We start from the raw sequence: 21,038 nt of genomic DNA, 5'->3' as shown, positions 1-21,038 counted from the left end.
AGGTGAGCCCACGGCCATCCTACTCTTTACTTGATTGCAGAAAAATACACTACCATTTGAAAGTTAATTCAGTAGAATGAAAACAGGGGGAGAATGCACTGCGCTTCGGTACTCCCTAGTAATGAGTGACAGCAGAGATGTGGTCCACCATTCATGGGTACAGACACAGTGTCAATTAGGCCTAAAAGCCTCTAATTTGGTTCAGCTCATCCGAAGGCTTTCTTGTCTACAGCACAACATACAAGGGACATATTCACAGCAATGTCTTTGTTTCAAGTGCATAGTAGGTAATAGGTATCAAGTTGAGATTTTCATGATTGACTGCAGTAAAAGTGTTATATTGCTGTGTAGTTGTAATCTAGCCACTGTTGTTGTTGTCTGTTTTTGTTATTTTATTAGTATTTTTTATTGAACCTTTATTTAACTAGGCGAGTTAGTTAAGAACAAATTCTTATTTACAATTCCCCGGGCAACGCTGGGCCAATTGTGCGCCACCCTTTGGGACTCCCAATCACAGCCGGATGTAAAACACCCTCGAACCAGGGACTGTGGTGACGCCTCTTGCACTGAGATGCAGTGCCTTAGACCGCTGCGCCACTCGGGAGTTATTGGTGTCTAGTACGTCAGTTATGGAATCTTCTTCCGTAACTCATCTCTTTAAAAAAATGTCTACAGGGTGCCCTCACTCAATCTTCACCATCCCTCTGATAAAGAGGTCCCGTCTTCTTGACACTTCGTGAGGGTAGAGATGATCGCGTAAGATAACAGCTATGAGACAATCTACTTCTGCTTATCATGTGGGAAAAGCTTGAGTTCCCTTTTAAGTGAAAAATAGCAGAGGAAGATGATAATTCGATTCTTCAGGGTAAAATCTGGGGGAATTTAATTTGCATTTTAGTTCATATTATAGAGTCAGTGTTATCTGTGAAATTACTGCTATCTGTGGGATCAGATGAAAATCTATTTAACCCGGGTGGTTTAGTTCTATGCTGTCAAGTTGTGAATACTTTACCAACCGGATGGCTCTTTTTATGACCACTAGGTGTCAGCCTCGTTGATCCTCATGTTAACTTTTGAGATTAAAGGACATTGATGGGTCTGGAACGAGGCACCACACATACAGGCATAGAGATTACTTGACTATATTTTATCTGTCTTATCAAATGTGAATATCAAATTATAATTCAGAGGCAAGATAACCAAAGAAAGTGACCCTTACTGTTATCAAATGATATCTCGGATACAAAATGATTGAAGATACTGTGAACACTTTACTGCCTGGAAAATGACAGTAAATATTACTAATTGGGAATGGGACTGGTCTAGAAATGTTGAAATAAATTGAAATGTTGCATATTGATAAGTAAAATGTGATTACACGCAGAGTTTCTTGAGAGTCGTGCGGAACCAAAAAGTGAAAAGCTTTCCTTGCTAGAATAGTTGGACCACTTGTGCCTAGAATAATCTCATCAGGCAGGGTCCTTGAGGTTTGGGCATGTGGTGGGGTTTTGCCAGAGGAAATGGGATGTATTTGCATGGACAAATTCCTCTAAGCCAGGGTCTTTCCCAGATCCCTCAGATCAGAGTGCTTGAAATGGCTGAGCTGTGTATGGTCCGGTGAGGCCTGGGAGGCCTGCGGTCAGAGGATTTGTATGTATCCTTAGGGTTAGCGTCAGCAGAGCACAGTGCACACAACCATGGCACCTTATGACAGCCCTCACTCTGCCAGACCAGACTGCAGGGCATAGTGGTCTAATTCTATTCCTATGGTGCATGGTTCTTCATATTCATCTACTGCACCTCAGAAGTCACTATATTTCTGCTTTCTCACACCATATTAATATGCATGATGTATTTCACAGGTCTTTTAGTATGTACATACATAAACCATGTTGTATGTACAGTAATAACCCAGTAATATGAACATGACTGGGGTCAGGATCATCTGTGTGCGTTTTGAATTATTAGGTAGGTATCCTTGTCTTATTTGTGAAAATGTGACAAGTAAAGTGCTGTGTAATTTATAATTGCCTAACTTGCATATTTTTATTGGATGGGAGAGTAGTCTCTAGTGTATAGATGGGCACGGATACTAAAACACTATTAACATAATGTATATTTATCTATATTTCTGTGATGTCAGCCATGTCTCATTGTCGTCAACTCTTTTTAATGGCAACCTTAATTTACTGCAGAGAAAATGATCATCTGTATGTAGGCCTATGTACCTTTCATTGTATACACACAAGCTTACATTTCAAATTTCCTAGAAGAAAGTAATCACAGAGACTGATTTTAATTTATTGCAAATGATTTTTATTCACGTACCAGACAAGTCTGTATGTTCCAATGTTGTGCATACTGTACATCAACAGTAATGTAATGGCTCGAATTTACTGCACTTAATTCCACTGTGATGTTTGAAATGTACGAAATGAAAGCTACATATTGGTTCAACATTTTCACAACTCCAAGACAGTACAATGTTCCTCTCTCCGTGTTAAGAGTTTCTCTTGTGAAGATCTGACATGTTCCTTCAGCCGTGCAGCATGATGACACATTGTGCTCTTTGTTCTCTGCTAGTAGTCTGGCTTTCATCCCACTGGGTTACATTTATGGGGATACTTTCTGTCGTTGTCAATAAAACGTCAATACGGTGCAGTGTTCGATTTGGCTGCTGGGGGGAAAGGAGACCTCCAGCTCTGCTAAAGCCATTGACGACTACGTGCCGTTTTCAAAGGGTTGTTAAATAAATGTATAACTATTTGGTTTTAATATCATCACTTCTTGAAGAGCATTGTCAGGACTACACATTTCAGATTATTCCACATGTATCTCTATCATCAGAGTCAGTGGCGGGCTGTACCGTTTAAGATTAGGGAGGACGGTTTTTTATTTTTATAAACATGGCCTTATTTCTATTACAGCATATTGGATGACTGTCATTCATATTCTATTCACCCAGCTCAATGTAACATCAATAGGTTTAGGCTACTATATGATACTCTGAATGTTCCCTATCATGAGGTTATTACAACCTAGCATACGAATGGATGTTTATCACTTATCACAGGTCGAGAGACAAATTGGAGTAATCAAGGTGACAGACAGTGACTCATTCAATACAGCCTTGCACACTCTTGCCTGCATCTAGCTGATCTAGGGTGAAATCATTAGTCCAAACAGTTGGAAACTAGAGTTTCTATTGGACAAGTTCAGATAGATTTATCCCAGTTTCATTCTGTTTGCTTCTGTTTAAGAAATGTTTTTCTACAGAATCAGCGGAATGTATATACCTCAAATCCCCCACACACACAGTTCACTTTCATAGCATCCCTCGTTGTATGATTTGTTCTAGCAACTAAGCGCTCTCCTCCTCTTACCTATTCCCTTCCCTTGTGGACTTGTGCACAACACAACAGCTGTCTGTGACCGGGTAAAAAAAACTTTCCAAGCCAAACCTTCATATCATAACCGCTAACCGCTACAAACAACCTACATTGTTGTCACCATATTAGCTAACATCATAGTCAACATAGCTACTAGAACTAACAAGTTAGTAAACCCGCTACAATCACACAGTACAGTGTACAGCAAACAGTTTAGCAGTTACAATGGCAGGCCTCTGTGGCAATAAATTAATAAAACCGAAAGCTTACCTTGACTTGGACGAGTTCCAGTGCTGGATCGCCTTAGCCAGCTAGCTAACATAAATAGCGTTCCTCTCTGTTTGAGCCAGGCGTTTGAGTAAGCTAAATTAGCCAGCTGCATTAGCTAGCTAGGTAAGGGAAAGTGAAAAAATTACAATGAAATATAGCTCTCTCTCTCTAGCTAGCTGTAGCTTATGCTTTCAGTGCTAGATACATTCCGTTTGATTGGGTGGACAACATGTCAGTTCATGCTGCAAGAGCTCTGTAGGTTGAAAGACGTCCTCTGGAAGTCGTCATAATTACTGTGGGATTCTATGGAACAGTGTGAAAACCATGAACCTCCTAGGTTTTGAATTGAATTCAATGTATCCAGAGGAGGACGTAAAATAGCTGTCCTCCGGCTACACCATGGTGCTACCCAAAAGAGTACTGTTGAGGCTAATGTGGACCTCATTGCAAAACAGTGTGTTTTAATCAGTTATTTGTTAATTAAACGATTCCAAGAACAATTCAGTTCATTCAACATAAGCTAAATATGATGTGGCTGTCCATGGTTCTGATTTCTGTGTGCGTGCATCCGTGTGTGTTTGTGTATGTGTGTGCGCGTTCATGCAAGTAGAAAAACATGTTGACTCACCCTACTTGTAGAGAAACACCATCCTCCTCTCTTTCATGTTGACGAATGTAATGGCGCCAAAAGAGATGGCCGCCGTTTTACGATCCCGTAACCAATTGTGCTATTGTGTATGTTTTTTCACGTTATTTGTAACTTATTTTGTACATAATGTTTCTTATGACCGAAAATGACTGAGCTTCTTGATGTCAGGGCAGCGATTACTCACCCCGTTCTGGAGGAGTTCTTCTTTGGACGGGAAGGATTTACTCCAGACACCCGACAAGGACCTCATCCCCGTCATTCGCAGGAGGAAAAGAAGAAGGTATTGTGGGTTGGGTCCGGGTGCCCTGTAAGGATCTGTTGCCGAGAGGGTACTCTACCGTTTCCATCGGTCCTATTAGCAAACGTGTAATCAATCGATGATAAAATAGGCAAACTACAAGCACGTATATCCTACCAAGTGGACATTTTAAAAACTGTAATATCTTATATTTCACAGAGCCGTGGCGGAACGACGACATGATTAACATACAGCTGGCGGGTTTTAAGCTTTTTCTGCAGGATAAAACAGTGGCCTCTGGTAAGACAAGGGGTGGCGGCCTATGCATATTTGTAAACAATAGCTGGGCACGAAATCTAAGGAAGTCTCTAGGTTTTGTTCGCCTGAGGTAGAGTATATCATGATAAGCAGTAAATCACACTATTTACCAGGAGAGTTTACATCTATTTTTCGGAGCTGTCAATATACCACCGCGGACCGATGCTGACATCAAGACCGCACTCAATGAGCTGTATATGGTCATAAGAATACAGGAAAACGCTCATCCAGAGGTGGCGCTCATAGTGGTCGGGGACTTGAATGCAGGGAAACTCAAATCAGTTTTACTTAATTTCTATCAGCATGTTAAATGTGCAACCAAAGGGGGAAAAACTCTAGACCACCTTTACACCACACACAGAGACGCGTACAAAGCTCTCCCTCGCCCTCCATTTGGCAAATCTGACCATAATTCTATCCTCCTGATCCCTGCTTACAAGCAAAAACAAAAGTCGGAAGCACCAGCTACTAGGTCAATAAGAAAGTGGTCAGATGAAGCAGATGCTAAGCTACGGGACTGTTTTGCTAGCACAGACTGGAATATGTTCCGGGATTCTTTCGATGACATACACCACATCAGTTACTGGCTTCATCAATAAGTGCATCGATGACGTTGTCCCCACCGTGCATCTATATTTTTCATAGTTGTCTATATACCACCGTAGACGGATGCTGGCACGAAGAACGCAGTGAATGAGCTGTACATACCCCAACCAGAAGCCATGGATTACAGGCAACATCCACACTGAGCTAAAGAGTGGAGATGCCACTTTCAAGGAGTGGGACTCTAACCTGGAAGCTTATAAGAAATCCCACTATGCCCTCCGACGAACCATCAAACAGGCACAGCATCAATACAGGACTACGATTGAATCATACTACACTACACAGGCTCTGACGCAAACTATTACAGACTACAAGCACACCCACGAGCTGCCTAGTGACACAAACCTACCCGACGAGCTAAATTCTTCTATGCTTGCTTCGAGGCAAGTAACACTGAACCATGCATGAGAGCACCAGCTGTTCCGGACGACTGTGTGATCACGCTCTCCTTATCAGATGTGAATAAGACCTTTAAACACGTCAACATTCACAAGGCCGCAGGGCCAGAAGGATTACCAGGACGTGTACTCCGAGCATGCGCTGACCAATTGGCAAGTGTGTTCACTGACATTTTCAACCTGTCCCTGACCGAGTCTGTAATACTCACATGTTTCAAGCATACCACCATAGTCCCTGTGCACAAGAACACTAAGGTAACCTGCCTAAATGACTATCGAACCGTAGCGCTCACGTCTGTAGCCATGAAGTGCTTTGAAAGGCTGGTCATGGCTGACATCAACACCATCATCCCAGAAACCTTAGACCCACTGCAATTTGCATACCGCCCCAACAGATCCACAGCAATCTCTATTCCACTCAACACTGCCCTTGTCCCACCTGGACAAAAGTAATACCTATGTGAGAATGCTATTCATTGACTACAGCTCAGCATTCAACACCATAATGCCCTGAAAGCTCATCACTAAGCTAAGGACCCTAGACTAAACACCTCCCTCTGCAACTGGATCCTGGATTTCCTAACAGGCCACCCCCAGGTGGTAAGGGTAGGGAACAACACATCTGTCACGCTGATCCTCAACACGGGGGCCCCTCAGGGGTGCGTGCTCAGTCCCCTCCTGTACGCCCTGTTTACTCATGACTGCATGGCCAAGCACGACTCCAATACCATTATCAAGTTTGCCGATGACACAACAGTGGTAGGCCTGATCACTGACAATGATGAGACATCCTATAGGGGGGAGGTCAAGTGGTGCCAGGACAACAACGTGATCAAGACAAAGGAGATGATTGTGGACTACATGAAAAGGAGGACCAAGCACTCCCCCATTCTCATCGACAGGGCTGTAGTAGAACAGGTTGAGAGCTTCAAGTTCCTTGGTGTCCACATCACCAACAAATTATAATGGTCCAAACACACTAAAACAGTTGTGAAAAGGGCACGACAAAGCTTATTCCCCCTCAGGAGACTGAAAAGATTTGGCATGGGTCCTCAGATACTCAAAGATTTCTACAACTGCAACATCTGGTTGCATCACTGCCTGGCATGGCAACTGCTCGGCCTCCGACCGCAAGGCAGTACAGAGGGTAGTGTGTATGGTCCAGTACATCACTGGAGCCAAGCTTCCTGCCATCCAGGACCTCTATTTCAGGCAGAGGAGGGCCCTAAAAATGGTCAAGGACTCCAGTCACCCTAGTCATAGACTGTCCTCTCTGCTACCGCATGGCAAGTGGTACCGGCAAGTGCCAAGTCGAGGTCCAAAAGGCTTCTTAACAGCTTCTAGCCCCAAGCCATAAGACTCCTGAACAGCTAATCAAAGGGCTACTCAGACCCCGCTTTTATGCTGCTGCTATTCTTTGTTTATAATCTATGCATAGTCACTTTAATAACTCTACATACATTTACATATTACCTCATTGACTCTGTACGGGTACCTCCTGTATATAGCCTTGCTTGTTATTTTACTGCTGCTGTTTAATTCTACTTTTTATTTTCAGTTTTTTACTTATCTATTTTTTACTTTACACTTTTTTATGTTTAAAATATTGTTGGTTAAGGACTTGTAAGTAAGCATTTCACTGTAAGGTCTACAACTTGGTAGTCGGCGCATGTGACAAATAAAATTTGATTTGATTTGAAACTGTCTATCACCTGGCAAAAATGTTGGCTCTCTAGCCTAACTTCCATTCATGGGCAATGTTAGCTAGTTAACATTTGCCTTCTATAACTAGTTACATATTAAACTTCCATCCTCTCAGGCCAGGGGCACAATGTATGAATTTATTGTTGGATCAGAATCGCCCTAATAATCATTGACCAGAACGGAGAATTAAGTAAAACCACAAGTCCAAATCTCCACCCTTGGCTAATTTAGGAAAGGGCCAATTTCAGATAGCTGGTAGTATTCAGACCTCTTGACATTTTCCACATTTTGTTACGTTACAGCCTCATCAATCTATGCACAATACCCCATAATAACAAAGTGAAAACAGGTTTTTAGAAACTTTTTCAAATGTATTTAAAGATAAAAACAGATACCTTATTTACGTAAGTATACGTGAGACTCAAAATTGAGCTCAGGTGCACCCTGTTTCCATTGATCATCCTTGAAATGTTTCTACAACTTGATTGGAGTCCACCTGTGGTAAATTACATTTTTTGGACATGATTTGGAAAGGCACACACCTGTCTATATAACGTCCCACAGTTGATGTCAGAGCAAAAACCAAGCCATGAGGTTGAAGTAATTATCCGTAGAGCTCTGAGACAAGATTGTGTCACTGCACAGATCTGGAGAAGGTCCCCAAGAACACAGTGGCCTCCATAATTCTTGAATGGAATAAGTTTGGAACCACCAAGACTCTTCCTAGAACTGGCCACCTGGCCAAACTGAGCAATTGGGGGAGAAGAGCCTTGGTCAGGGAGGTAACCAAGAACCTGATGGTCACTCTGACAGAGCTCCAGAGTTTCTCTGTGGAGATGGGAGAGCCTTCCAGAAGGACAACCATCTATGGCAGCACTCCACCAATCAGGCCTGTTATGGTAGAGTGGCCAGACGGAAGCCACTCCTCAGTTTAAGGCACATGACAGCCCACTTGTTGTTTGCCAAAAGGCTCCTAAAGGATTCTCAGACTATGGGAAGCAAGATTCTCTGGTCTGATGAAGCCAAGATTGAACTCTTTGGCCTGAATGCCCAGCATCATGTTTGGAGGAAACCTGGCACCATCCCTATAATGAAGCATGGTGGTGACAGCATCATGCTGTGGGGATGTTGTTCAGCGGCAGGGACTGGTAGACTAGTCAGGATAGACAGAAAGGTGAACGAAGCAAAGTACGGAGAGTTCCTTGATCAAAACCTATTCCAGAGCACTCAGGACTTCAGACTGGGGCGAAGATTTACCATCCAACAGGACAACGACCCTAAGCACACAGCTAAGACAAAGCCGGATTGGCTCTGGGACAAGTCTCTGAATGTCCTTGAGTGGCCCAGCCAGAGACTGGACTCAAACCCGATCGAACATCTTAGGAGAGACCTGAAAATAGCTGTGCAGCGACGCACCCCTTCCAACCAGAAAGAGCATGAGAGGATCTGCAGAGAAAAATAGGAGAAACTCCACAAGTACTGGTGTGCCAAGCTTGTTGCGTCATACCTAAGAAGACTCATGGCAGTAATCGCTGCCAAAGGTGCTTCAACAGAGTACTGAGTAAAGAGTCTAAGTACTTAAGTAAAAGTAATATTTCCGTTTTTTTATTTTAATCAATTAGCAAGCATTTATACCAACCTGTTTTTGCTTTGTCATTATGGGGTATTGTGTGTAGATTGATAAGGAAACAAAACAATTTAATCAATTTTACAATAAGGCTGTAACGTAACAAAATGTGGAAAAAGTCAATCAGTCTGAATACTTCCCGAATGCACTGTATATACTGTGTCTCAACTTGATTGCGGACATATCAACAATCCACCAAAAATATAGTTTTTGGGTGTAATTTTCCTTTTTAAGTTAAACTCTAATCTTTTTTTTCTCTAATCACAGGAATGTTTTTAGTCAGCAGTCCGATTCTGATGACCCTTTTCTGCATTGAAATCAACTAACTCTGGGCGTAAAGGTTGCTGGTTATGTGGGAGTGGTATGGCTGCCATAATCTCATTTACTTGGTTGCTGAGTTGAGTTTCCAGATCACATTTATTCAAAAAAGAGAGCGGGAGAGAAGGGAGATATATCCACGTAGCTTCTGCAAACTCAGCTCTAAGAGGCTGCTCTCTTACAACTTTGATTGTCCCCTGTGTCGACAGCTCGATCCATAGCTTCTGAACTACAAGGCGCGCACTGGCACTCATAAAAGAATGTAGGGAGGTGTCATATTGAACGTGGGATTGCTTTTTAATCCCAGGCACATTGACTATTCTTGTCAATAGAAACCCAATACAACTGCCAGCTTGAACTTCTTTTTCTATAGGATTCTTGCTGGGCTTAATTTTCAAAGTGTACGCACAGATGCCAGGGATGGCTTTTTCTCTTTTCTCCTTCTCTCACTCTGTGTATCTGTGGCGGCAGCCCATGCCAAGAGCAACACGCATGAAGCAGAAGCGATCAGTGTGATCCTCCACCACCGCCTGCTCCCTAAGACAGGATGACCTGTTGGGCGATGGACCCCCTTACTTCCTCCTCTGTTCTCACAACACCCCTACAGCCTCTAGTGATTAACCCTTTTGCGAATATATACCATTTTGTACAGTTGTGATGATGACTCCAAACATTGAGAATAGGCACGGTGGGTTTTTAGTAAGAGGATGTTATCTGGTTTTCAAAAAGAAAAGGTGCAGGCTTAGTCAGAGAGGTGAATTACCTAAGCGATTGAAAAAAATGTTTTGCTGATGGCCCATGCACATTAAAAGGCATAAGCTTACATGCTAGACGTAAAACCACATTCCACTGCATTTAAAGTGCAGCAGTGACTCCTTCCCACTCCGTATGCGCTCAGTATGAATACTATGCTAGAATTACCAACGGACAGAAACGCGCTGTTTCTCAACCGGCCATTGACTTCATTACAGTTTTATGATATAAGGATTTTTTTTTTTATGCTGGACATCTCCGGTGTTAACATGTTTCAAGAAATCTTTGAGCGGAGAGACAGTTAACCCATGCACTAATCATGTAGTCATAAGTCGATAAGGAACCACAAAATAATGAATTAATAAGAGCCGCCTAGGAATATATGTAGAAAGCAGTAGAAGAGTGTCTGTTTTGAGGCTTAGGTACAACTGTCATAGCTTCCCTCATCATAACACAGCCCCTTCATCTCCCCTTGATGGTGTCATGCAAGTGAGAGGCGTGAAAGCACCGTGACACTCCACGGGCCCGTTCGACACTCAGCCACTAATTCATCATGACAAATGTGCTCAGATGATCTGGCCCAGCAGCACTAATGGGGAGAGTAGAGAGGGCTCTTCATTTGCACAAGACCGACTCCAATTAATCCATCCAGCTTTACTTTTGGCTAATTGCAGCGCGTCCCTGCTTGAGCACGAGGCTACCTGACACCATTTGTCTGTGGGCACCATTCTGAGAGATCCGTCTTTGTGTGTTTTGGCCTGTAAGATGTTTGTTTTCGTCAGACATAAGATGATGATTTCTGACATTTCTTTTCCTAGCCCTGTTTTAGGTTGTTTACAGTGATTAGGTTGTTTACATGATTGAATAATTTCTGCAATACTGTGCAATTTTTTGATCTAACAAATATTATTTTTGAAATTTCCAAATGTAGACATAAAGGTGCACTATGCAGAAATCGCTCTGCCATTTCCTGGTTGCTAAAATTCTAATAGTTAGCCTAATTTCAGTTTAGGTGACAAAACAAGCAGACATTGTGTAGAGAATCAATGTACCATCTAAACCGCTGTAAAATATATTTTCCATAACCAATAATATTGTATTTTCAGCTGTTTGAAGCTGGTGTACAAAACCAAAAGTAAAAGATTCCAAAACTAAACTTAATAGTGCACATAGAACATATCTACCTACCACTTGTTAGACTTGCTTTCAATGAGATTTAAAGATCTATAACTCGCCTTTCTATGTGAATTTGGTCATGTCGCCCCAAAATGTTACATATTGTAGCATTAAGTAATAAGGTAGAGGTAGACTTAAAGGGATAGTTCAGAATTTTGGCATTTAGACCCATTATCTACTTCCCTAGCTAGCATGCTGTACCTGAAGACTTCTAGTCTTTGTGCTAAGCTAGTTTGTTTCGGGAGCCAATGTTATCTCTAACTTCCTTCAAACTGGACACAGATACATAAATGGTATCCACTTTGGAGAAGTAGATAAAGGGCTTTTTTTTGCCTTTGAGCAATAAGGCCTGAGGGGTTGTGGTATATTTAAGCAATAAGGCACGGGAGGGTGTGGTATATGGCCAATATACCACGGCTAAGGGCTATTCTTATGCACGATGCATTGCAGAGTCATCACAGTGCTATTATAAACTGGTTACCAACGTAATTAGAGCAGTAAAAATACATGTTTTGTCATACCCGTGGTATACAGTCTGATATACCACGGCTGTCAGCCAATCAGCATTCAGGGCTCAAACCACCCAGTTTATAATGGCCAATATACCACCACTAAGGACTGTTCTTAGACACGATGTGAAGCAAAGTGCCTGAATACAGCCCTTAGCTGTGGTATATTAGCTATAGACAACTAAGCCCAGAGGTACCTTATTGCTATTATAAACTAGTTACCAACATAAATAGAACATTAAACAAGTATTTTTGCATAATACCCATGGTATATTGTCTGGTATACACAGGGCTGAAATGCTTTTTCAGCCAATCAGCATCCAGTACCCAAACTACCCAGTTTATAATTTGAATTAGACAAGGGAGAGTTCCTAAATACCATATCGTGAATATTGTTGCTGGATCTTACAGACATATGAACAGTAAAGTGTTTGACTGTCAGACCCTGAACACAATGTCATTGTTATTACCATTGATGTAATTACTATATATGCTTTTTGACATCAAATGTTGTGGACTGTCCTGACTACAGCTGTGTGAGTGTGATGTGACAAAACATTCATTTGGCCTGAAACAAAGCCTTTGGCGAGAGCAGGACATTCATGTTCTAAAGTTAGACGTGATCTGACTTTTAATTAACCCATCAAAAATTGATTGCTACCTCTCCAGAGATGCAAAACTGTATGAGTCATACTGTAGAATATAAACTGACTGTTCGTCTTTTGGAACAACAGAATTGTGATCTAACACCATAGCTGTTTTAGGTTGATCATTCTCAGTCATTAACCCTTGAGAATTGACCTAAAGTGTTATATTATAGTGAAAGGAATGACCTCATCTTTGTCTATTGATGTACGGGTCTATCTGAAATCGAGGATGATTGTTTGTCTGTCAATTCAGCTTTAGCTTCATCGAAAACAAAGGTTTTCTTCGGATTGTACACTGCAGCCTGGTTAATACTGCCTCCTGTTTCTGGTGCCATATTTTTCCAAGGTGTGTGTGGCACATCTGTGCAGCTATTGTTTATTCATGGAGTAAACCCTTTGAAATGTGTTAAGATACTTCCCACTCATTATAAAAATCCTGCCACCCATGGATTAGGACTTTGATGTCACCAATCCTGCTTCAAAGGCTTCTTTCACTGCTATTAATCACAGTTTAGCCTCTGAAGATATAGCCAGAGAAAACATTTGGACATCTTGTGCAGAAACTTTGAAATGTTTCTGACTGTCTTGCATATGCTCGGGTCATATCCTCTCGTCTGTCCAGGAGTGACTGTAGCACTGCAGTGAGATCCAGCTCAGACTGGTGAGGTCCTAAACTGCCCTTTCTGTCTACCTAAAGGGTTACCCAACACACTGGTCCACAATGGAACTGGCCTGCTCTCAAGAGACATAATTGTTGAAAGCAGCAGTTAACTTGATTTGCTATGCATGGACTCTACAAGGTGTCGAAAGCGTTCCTCAGGGATGCTGGCCCATGTTGACTCCAATGCTTCCCACAGTTGTGTCAAGTTGGCCCGATGTCCTATGGTGTGGTGGAACATTCTTGATACAAATGGGAAACTGGTGAGTGTGAAAAACCCAGTTCTTGACACAAACTGGTACGCCAGGCACCTACAGTACCATACCCCGTTCAAAGGCACCTAAATCTTTTGTCTTGCCCATTCACCCTCTGAATGGCACACATACACAATCCATGTCTCAATTGTCTCAAGGCTTAAAAATCCTTCTTTAACCCGTCTCCTCTCCTTCATCTACACTGATTTGGGATCATAGTTTTCACCTGGATTCACCTGGTCAGTCTATGTCATAGAAAGAGCAGGTGTTCATAAAGTATGTGGGATTGTATTGACTTGTTGCTTTGCTGTGTTGGTTTGAATAGGTAATCTGGCCACTTCCAGGGCGAGAGTCACTGCTGCTTCAAGGTCACTGCCACCCCAGCTCAGTTCAGGACGCAACAAGGTGGGCTCTCTCTCCCTTAGGGATACTTCAGGATTTTGTAAATGAAGCCCTTTATCTACTTCCCCAGAGTCAGATGAACTCGCGGATACAATTTTTTGTCTTTGTGTGCATTTTAAAGGAAGTTGAGCATTGGCTCTCGAAATGTACTTTCTTCGTAATGGATGCAGAGACCTAAAAATGCTGTCCATGAGTTCATCTGTCTCTTGGGAAGTATCCCGAAGGATCCTTTAAACCCTTTTAAGGGCTATTATTTTATCCAAGTTGAGACCATGTCACTCTTTAGGCTCTATATTTGGCTGGCATTAAAGCAGCGCTGGTGTTAAACTTACGTTAAGTTTGCAATTTCATCATGTAAAAACTGGCACATTGGCATTTTTCTTTGCTCTAACGCCAGATTCGCAATTTACCTGTCTTACATCAGCTCGCTTGCTCTCAGATGGGAGGGGTGGAAATATTGGAGGTGTGTCCTTAAAAACACGAGTCCAAAAAGACCAACCAAAAGCTGGTTTTAGCAGAAACACAGTTGGTTATGGCATGAATTTTGACAGCGGAAATGCAGTTTATCCAGCCGTGACAAACACAGCCCATCTGCACATGGGACAAGATGTGCTTTTGGTGCCTGGATACTTCATATTTAGAAACATAAAACAGTTATGTTTTTTCCCCATTTCGATGTATTTGATTAAACACCACACATAGCCCCCCCTCCTCTCAATGAAGGCTGTTTTCTTTTTGTCCTTGCCAATTTAATCAAGTAGGCTAGTCAAGACCATACATAAAGTGTTTGGCTCGCGAGACCGCTTGGAGATAAATCTTAATCAGCAAAGCTTTATTGAAAGATAATGCTTGAGAGGAGCAAAACAGTGAGTTGACATTCCCTTTTTAACAGTGCGCTGACATTCCCCAATTTTTTGTTTTTCGTTTAATTTTATTAAAAACAAACTTATTAGAATGATTCACTGTACTGGTTTTATGGTGAGAACGTCCGTGGCACACATGCAATGCAACTTCTGGAGAAGTGTAAATGCGATCTGTACGATGGTTTCAATAAAACATTATACACTACATGACCTAAAGTATGTGGACACCTGCTCGTCGAATGTCGCATTCCAAAATCAAATCAAATTGTATTGGTCACATACACATGGATAGCAGATGTTATTGTGAGTGTAGCGAAATGCTTGTGCTTCTAGTTCCGACAGTGCAGCAATATCTAAAAGGTAATCTAACAATTCCACAACAACTACCTAATACACACAAATCTAAGTAAAGGAATGGAATAGGAATATTTCCACTCCTGTCACGGATCCCTCCGGAACTTTCATCACGCACACCTGTCCCCTATTCCCACTGATTAGTACTTGTATAAGTGTGCCCTTTGGTTTCCGTTGTCGGCCCATTATTGTTACAATGTTTGTTGGTGCGTGTGAGTACCTGTGCTGTGTGTTTTGGCTTTCGTGCCATTGTGCATTGGGCAGATGATTACGGGTCTCGTCCCATGTGTTAATCATTGTGCGCGTGTGTTATTTATTCGAGGTACACCTCGCTCTTTTGTTTTTGGTTTCTACCCTGTGTTTTGTTACATGTTTGCTTGGTCTTCGTCCCCGTGCCTTTACACGGCACGCCGTAATTTGGGCTTAATAAAAAAAAATATTACGCATTCCTGCGCCTGTCTCCCGACTCATTTCTGCTCACGTGATAACTACTGGTTAAAAGTTTTAGAACACCTACTCATTGAAGAGTTTTTCTTTATTTTTACTATTTTCTACATTGTAGAATAATAGTGAAGACATCAAAACTATAAAATAACACATATGGAATCATGTAGTAAACAAACGTGTTAAACAAATGAAAATATACACTGCTCAAAAAAATAAAGGGAACACTAAAATAACACATCCTAGATCTGAATGAATGAATTATTCTTATTAAATACTTTTTTCTTTAAATAGTTGAATGTGCTGACAACAAAATCACACAAAAATGATCAATGTAAATCAAATGTATCAACCCATGGAGGTCTGGATTTGGAGTCACACTTAAAGTGGAAAACCACACTACAGGCAGATCCAACTTTGATGTAATGTCCTTAAAACAAGTCAAAATGAGGCTCAGTAGTGTGTGTGGCCTCCACGTGCCTGTATGACCTCCCTACAACGCCTGGGCATGCTCCTGATGAGGTGGCGGATGGTCTCCTGAGGGATCTCCTCCCAGACCTGGACTAAAGGACTAAAGCATCCGCCAACTCCTGGACAGTCTGTGGTGGATGGAGCGAGACATGACGTCCCAGATGTGCTCAATTGGATTCAGGTCTGGGGAACGGGCAGGCCAGTTCATAGCATCAATGCCTTCCTCTTGCAGGAACTGCTGACACACTCCAGCCACATGAGGTCTAGCATTGTCTTGCATTAGGAGGAACCCAAGGCCAACCGCACCAGCATATGGTCTCACAAGGGGTCTGAGGATCTCATCTCGGTACCTAATGGCAGTCAGGCTACCTCTGGCGAGCACATGGAGGGCTGTGCGGCCCCCAAAAGAAATGCCACCTCACACCATGACTGACCCACTGCCAAACCGGTCATGCTGGAGGATGTTGCAGGCAGCAGAACGTTCTCCACGGCGTCTCCAGACTCTGTAAAGTCTGTCACATGTGCTCAGTGTGAACCTGCTTTCATCTGTGAAGAGCACAGGGCGCCAGTGGCGAATTTGCCAATCTTGGTGTTCTCTGGCAAATGCCAAACGTCCTGCACGGTGTTTGGCTGTAAGCACAACCCCCACCTGTGGACGTCGGGCCCTCATACCACCCTCATGGAGTCTGTTTCTGACTGTTTGAGCAGACACATGCACATTTGTGGCCTGCTGGAGGTAATTTTCAGGGCTCTGGCATTGCTCCTCCTGCTCCTCCTTGCACAAAGGCGGAGGTAGCGGTCCTGCTGCTGGGTTGTTGCCCTCCTACGGCCTCCTCCACGCCTCCTGAGGTACTGGCCTGTCTCCTGGTAGCGCCTCCATGCTCTGGACACTACGCTGACAGATACAGCAAACCTTCTTGCCACAGCTCGCATTGATGTGCCATCCTGGATGAGCTGCACTACCTGAGCCACTTGTGTGGGTTGTAGACTCTGTCTCATGCTACTGTTGAGTGAAAGCACCGCCAGCATTCAAAAGTGACCAAAACATCAGCCATGAAGCATAGGAATTGAGAAGTGGTCTGTGGTCACCACCTGCAGAACCACTCCTTTATTGCGGGGTGTCTTGCTAATTGCCTATAATTTCCACCTGTTGTCTATTCCATTTGCACAACAGCATGTGAAATTTATTGTCAATCAGTGTGGCTTCCTAAGTGGACAGTTTGATTTCACAGAAGTGTGATTGACTTGGAGTTACATTGTGTTGTTTAAGTGTTCCCTTTATTTTTTTGAGCAGTGTATAAAATATATTTTGATTTGTTAAACACTTTTTTGTTACTACATGATTACATATGTGTTATTTCATAGTTTTGATGTCTTCACTATTATTCTACAATGTAGAAAATAATTGCAAAAAATGAAAAACCCCTGAATAGAGTAGGTGTTCTAAAACTTTTGACCAGTAGTGTACATATACTATATGGATGAGCAATGACAGAGCGGCATAGGCAAGATGCAATAGATGGTATGAAAGACAGTATACACATAAACTCAGTAAAAAAGAAATGTCCCTTTTTCAGGACCCTGTCTTTCAAAGATAATTTGTAAAAATCCCATGCTTGTTCAATAAACCATAAACAATTAATGAACATGCAAAGTAACAGTCAGTATCTAGTGTGGCCACCAGCTGCATTAAGTACTGCAGTGCATCTCCTCCTCATGGACTGCACCAGATTGAACCATAAACAATTCATGAACATGCACCTGTGGAACGGTCGTTAAGACACTAACAGCTTACAGACGGTAGGCAATTAATGTCACAGTTATGAAAACTTTGGACACTAAAGAGGCCTTTCTACTGACTATGAAAACACCCAAAGAAAGATGCCCAGGGTCCCTGCTCATCTGCGTGAACGTGCCTTAGGCATGCTGCAAGGAGGCATGAGGACTGCAGATGTGGCCAGGGCAATAAATGATAATGTCCCTACAGTGCGACGCCTAAGAGCGCTACAGAGAGACAGGACAGACAGCTGATTGTCCTCACAGTGGCAGAGCACGTGTAACAACACCTGCACAGCATCAGTACATCTGAACATCACACCTGCGGGACAGGTACAGGATGGCAACAACAACTGCCAGAGTTACACCAGGAACGCACAATCCCTCCATCAGTGCTCAGACTGTCCGCAATAGGCTGAGAGAGGCTGGACTGAGGCCTTGTAGGCCTGTTGTAAGGCAGGTCCTCACCAGACATCACTGGCAACTATGTCGCCTATGGGCACAAACCCACCATCGCTGGACCAGACATGACTGCCATAAAGTGCTCTTCACTGACGAGTCACAGTTTTGTCTCACCAGGGGTGATGGTCGGATTCGCGTTTATCATCGAAGGAATGAGCGTTACACCGAGCCCTGTACTCTGGAGCGGAATCTATTTGGAGGTGGAGGGTCCGTCATGGTCTGGGGCGGTGTGTCACAGCATCATCAGACTGAGCTTGTTGTCATTGCAGGCTATCTCAACGCTGTGAGTTACAGTGAAGACATCTTCTTCCCTCATGTGGTACCCTTCCTGCAGGCTCATCCTGACATGACCCTCCAGCAGGACAATGCCACCAACCATACTGTTTGTTCTGTGCGTGATTTCCTGCAAGACAGGAATGTCAGTGTTCTGCCAAGGCCAGAGAAGAGCCCGGATCTTAATCCCAATGAGCACGTCTGGGACCTTTTGGATTGGAGGGTGAGGGCTAGGGCCATTCCCCCCAGAAATGTCCGGGAACTTGCAGGTGCCTTGCTGGAAGAGTGGGGTAACATCTCACTGCAAGAACGGGCAAATCTGGTGCAGTCCATGAGGAGGAAATGCACTGCAGTACTTAAAGCGGCTGGTGGCCACACCAGATACTGACGGTTACTTTTGATTTTAACCCCGCCTTTGTTCAGAGACCCATTATTCAATTTCTGTTAGTCACATGTCTGTGTTCTGTTTTTGTCTCAGTTGTTGAATCTTGTTATGTTGATACAAATATTTATCAATGTTAAGTTTGCTGAAAATAAATGCAGTGAGAGGACAATGTGGACTGCAAACAGGTTCAAGTTAACAAATTTAGCAAAGATGGGATAGGTCTACTGTACATTTTGTTATTTCAAATCAAATTTTATTTGTCACATACACATGGTTAGCAGATGTTTTTGCGAGTGTAGTGAGATGCTTGTTTTTCTAGTTACGACAATGCAGTAATAACCAACAAGTAATCTAACCTAACAATGTCACAACAACTACCTTATACACACAAGTGTAAAGGGATGAAGAATATGTACAGTGGAGCAAAAAAGTATTTAGTCAGCCACCAATTGTGCAAGTTCTCCCACTTAAAAAGATGAGAGAGGCCTGTAATTTTCATCATAGGTACACTTCAACTATGACAGACAAAATGAGAGAAAAAATCCAGAAAATCACATTGTAGGATTTTTTATGAATTTATTTGCAAATTATGGCGGAAAATACGTATTTGGTCACCTACCAACAAGCAGGATTTCTGGCTGTCACAGACCTGTAACTTCTTCTTTAAGAGGCTCCTCTGTCCTCCACTCGTTACCTGTATTAATGGCACCTGTTTGAACTTGTTATCAGTATTAAAGACACATGTCCACAACCTCAAACAGTCACACTCCAAACTCCACTATGGCCAAGACCAAAGAGCTGTCAAAGGACACCAGAAACAAAATTGTAGACCTGCACCAGGCTGGGAAGACTGAATCTGCAATAGGTAAGCAGCTTGGTTTGAAGAAATCAACTGTGGGAGCAATTATTAGGAAATGGAAGACATACAAGACCACTGATAATCTCCCTCGATCTGGGGCTCCACGCAAGATCTCATCCAGTGGGGTCAAAATGATCACAAGAATGGTGAGCAAAAATCCCAGAAGCACACGGGGGGACCTAGTGAATGACCTGCAGAGAGCTGGGACAAAAGTAACAAAGCCTACCATCAGTAACACACTACGCCGCCAGGGACTCAAATCCTGCAGTGTCAGACTTTTCCCCCTGCTTAAGCCAGTACATGTCCAGGCCCGTCTGAAGTTTGCTAGAGAGCATTTGGATGATCCAGAAGAAGATTGGGAGAATGCCATATGGTCAGATGAAACCAAAATATAACTTTTTGGTAAAAACTTGTCGTATTTGGAGGACAAAGAATGCTGAGTTGCATCCAAAGAACACCATACCTGCTGTGAAGCATGGGGTGGAAACATCATGCTTTGGGGCTGTTTTTCTGCAAAGGGACCAGGACGACGATCCGTGTAAAGGAAAGAATGAATGGGGCCATGTATCGTGAGATTTTGAGTGAAAACCTCCTTCCATCAGCAAGGGCATTGAAGATGAAACGTGGCTGGGTCTTTCAGCATGACAATGATCCCAAACACACCGCCCGGGCAACGAAGGAGTGGCTTCGTAAGAAGCATTTCTATGATGGCCTAGCCAGTCTCCAGATCTCAACCCCATAGAAAATCTTTGGAGGGACTTGAAAGTCCGTGTTGCCCAGCAACAGCCCTCAAACATCACTACTCTAGAGGAGATCTGCATGGAGGAATGGGCCAAAATATCAGCAACAGTGTGTGAAAACCTTGTGAAGACTTACAGAAAACGTTTGACCTCTGTCATTGCCAACAAAGGGTATATAACAAAGTATTGAGAAACTTTTGTTATTGACCAAATACTTATTTTCCACCATAATTTGCAAATAAATTCATAAAAAATCCTACAATGTGATTTTCTGGATTTTTTTTCTCATTTTGTCTGTCATAGTTGAAGTGTACCTATGATGAAAATTACAGGCCTCTCTCATCTTTTTAAGTGGGAGAACTTGCACAATTGGTGGCTGACTAAATACTTTTTTGCACCACTGTACATAAAGATATATGAATGAGTGATGGTACAGAACGGCATAGGCAAAATGCAGTAGATGGTATCGAGTACAGTATATACATATGAGATGAG

The 21,038-nt window shown here is 42.7% G+C and overlaps 1 protein-coding gene across 5 annotated transcripts in view; it reads left to right on the top strand.

Annotated features, from left to right (window-relative positions):
- myo3b (myosin IIIB) overlaps positions 1-21,038 on the top strand; it is a 107,580-nt gene that overhangs the window by 42,583 nt on the left and 43,959 nt on the right. For all 5 annotated transcript variants that reach the window (XM_035750102.2, XM_035750101.2, XM_035750104.2 and 2 more), the window contains one exon: positions 13,840-13,919. In XM_035750102.2, the coding sequence (XP_035605995.1) occupies positions 13,840-13,919 (80 nt within the window). The remainder of the gene's footprint in view (positions 1-13,839; positions 13,920-21,038) is intronic.

Source organism: Oncorhynchus keta, chromosome 34, assembly GCF_023373465.1.
Source record: "Oncorhynchus keta strain PuntledgeMale-10-30-2019 chromosome 34, Oket_V2, whole genome shotgun sequence".
Taxonomy (NCBI): Eukaryota; Metazoa; Chordata; class Actinopteri; order Salmoniformes; family Salmonidae; genus Oncorhynchus; species Oncorhynchus keta.
Note: the sequence above shows the minus strand (reverse complement) of the source record. Positions and strands in the feature narration are given on the sequence as shown.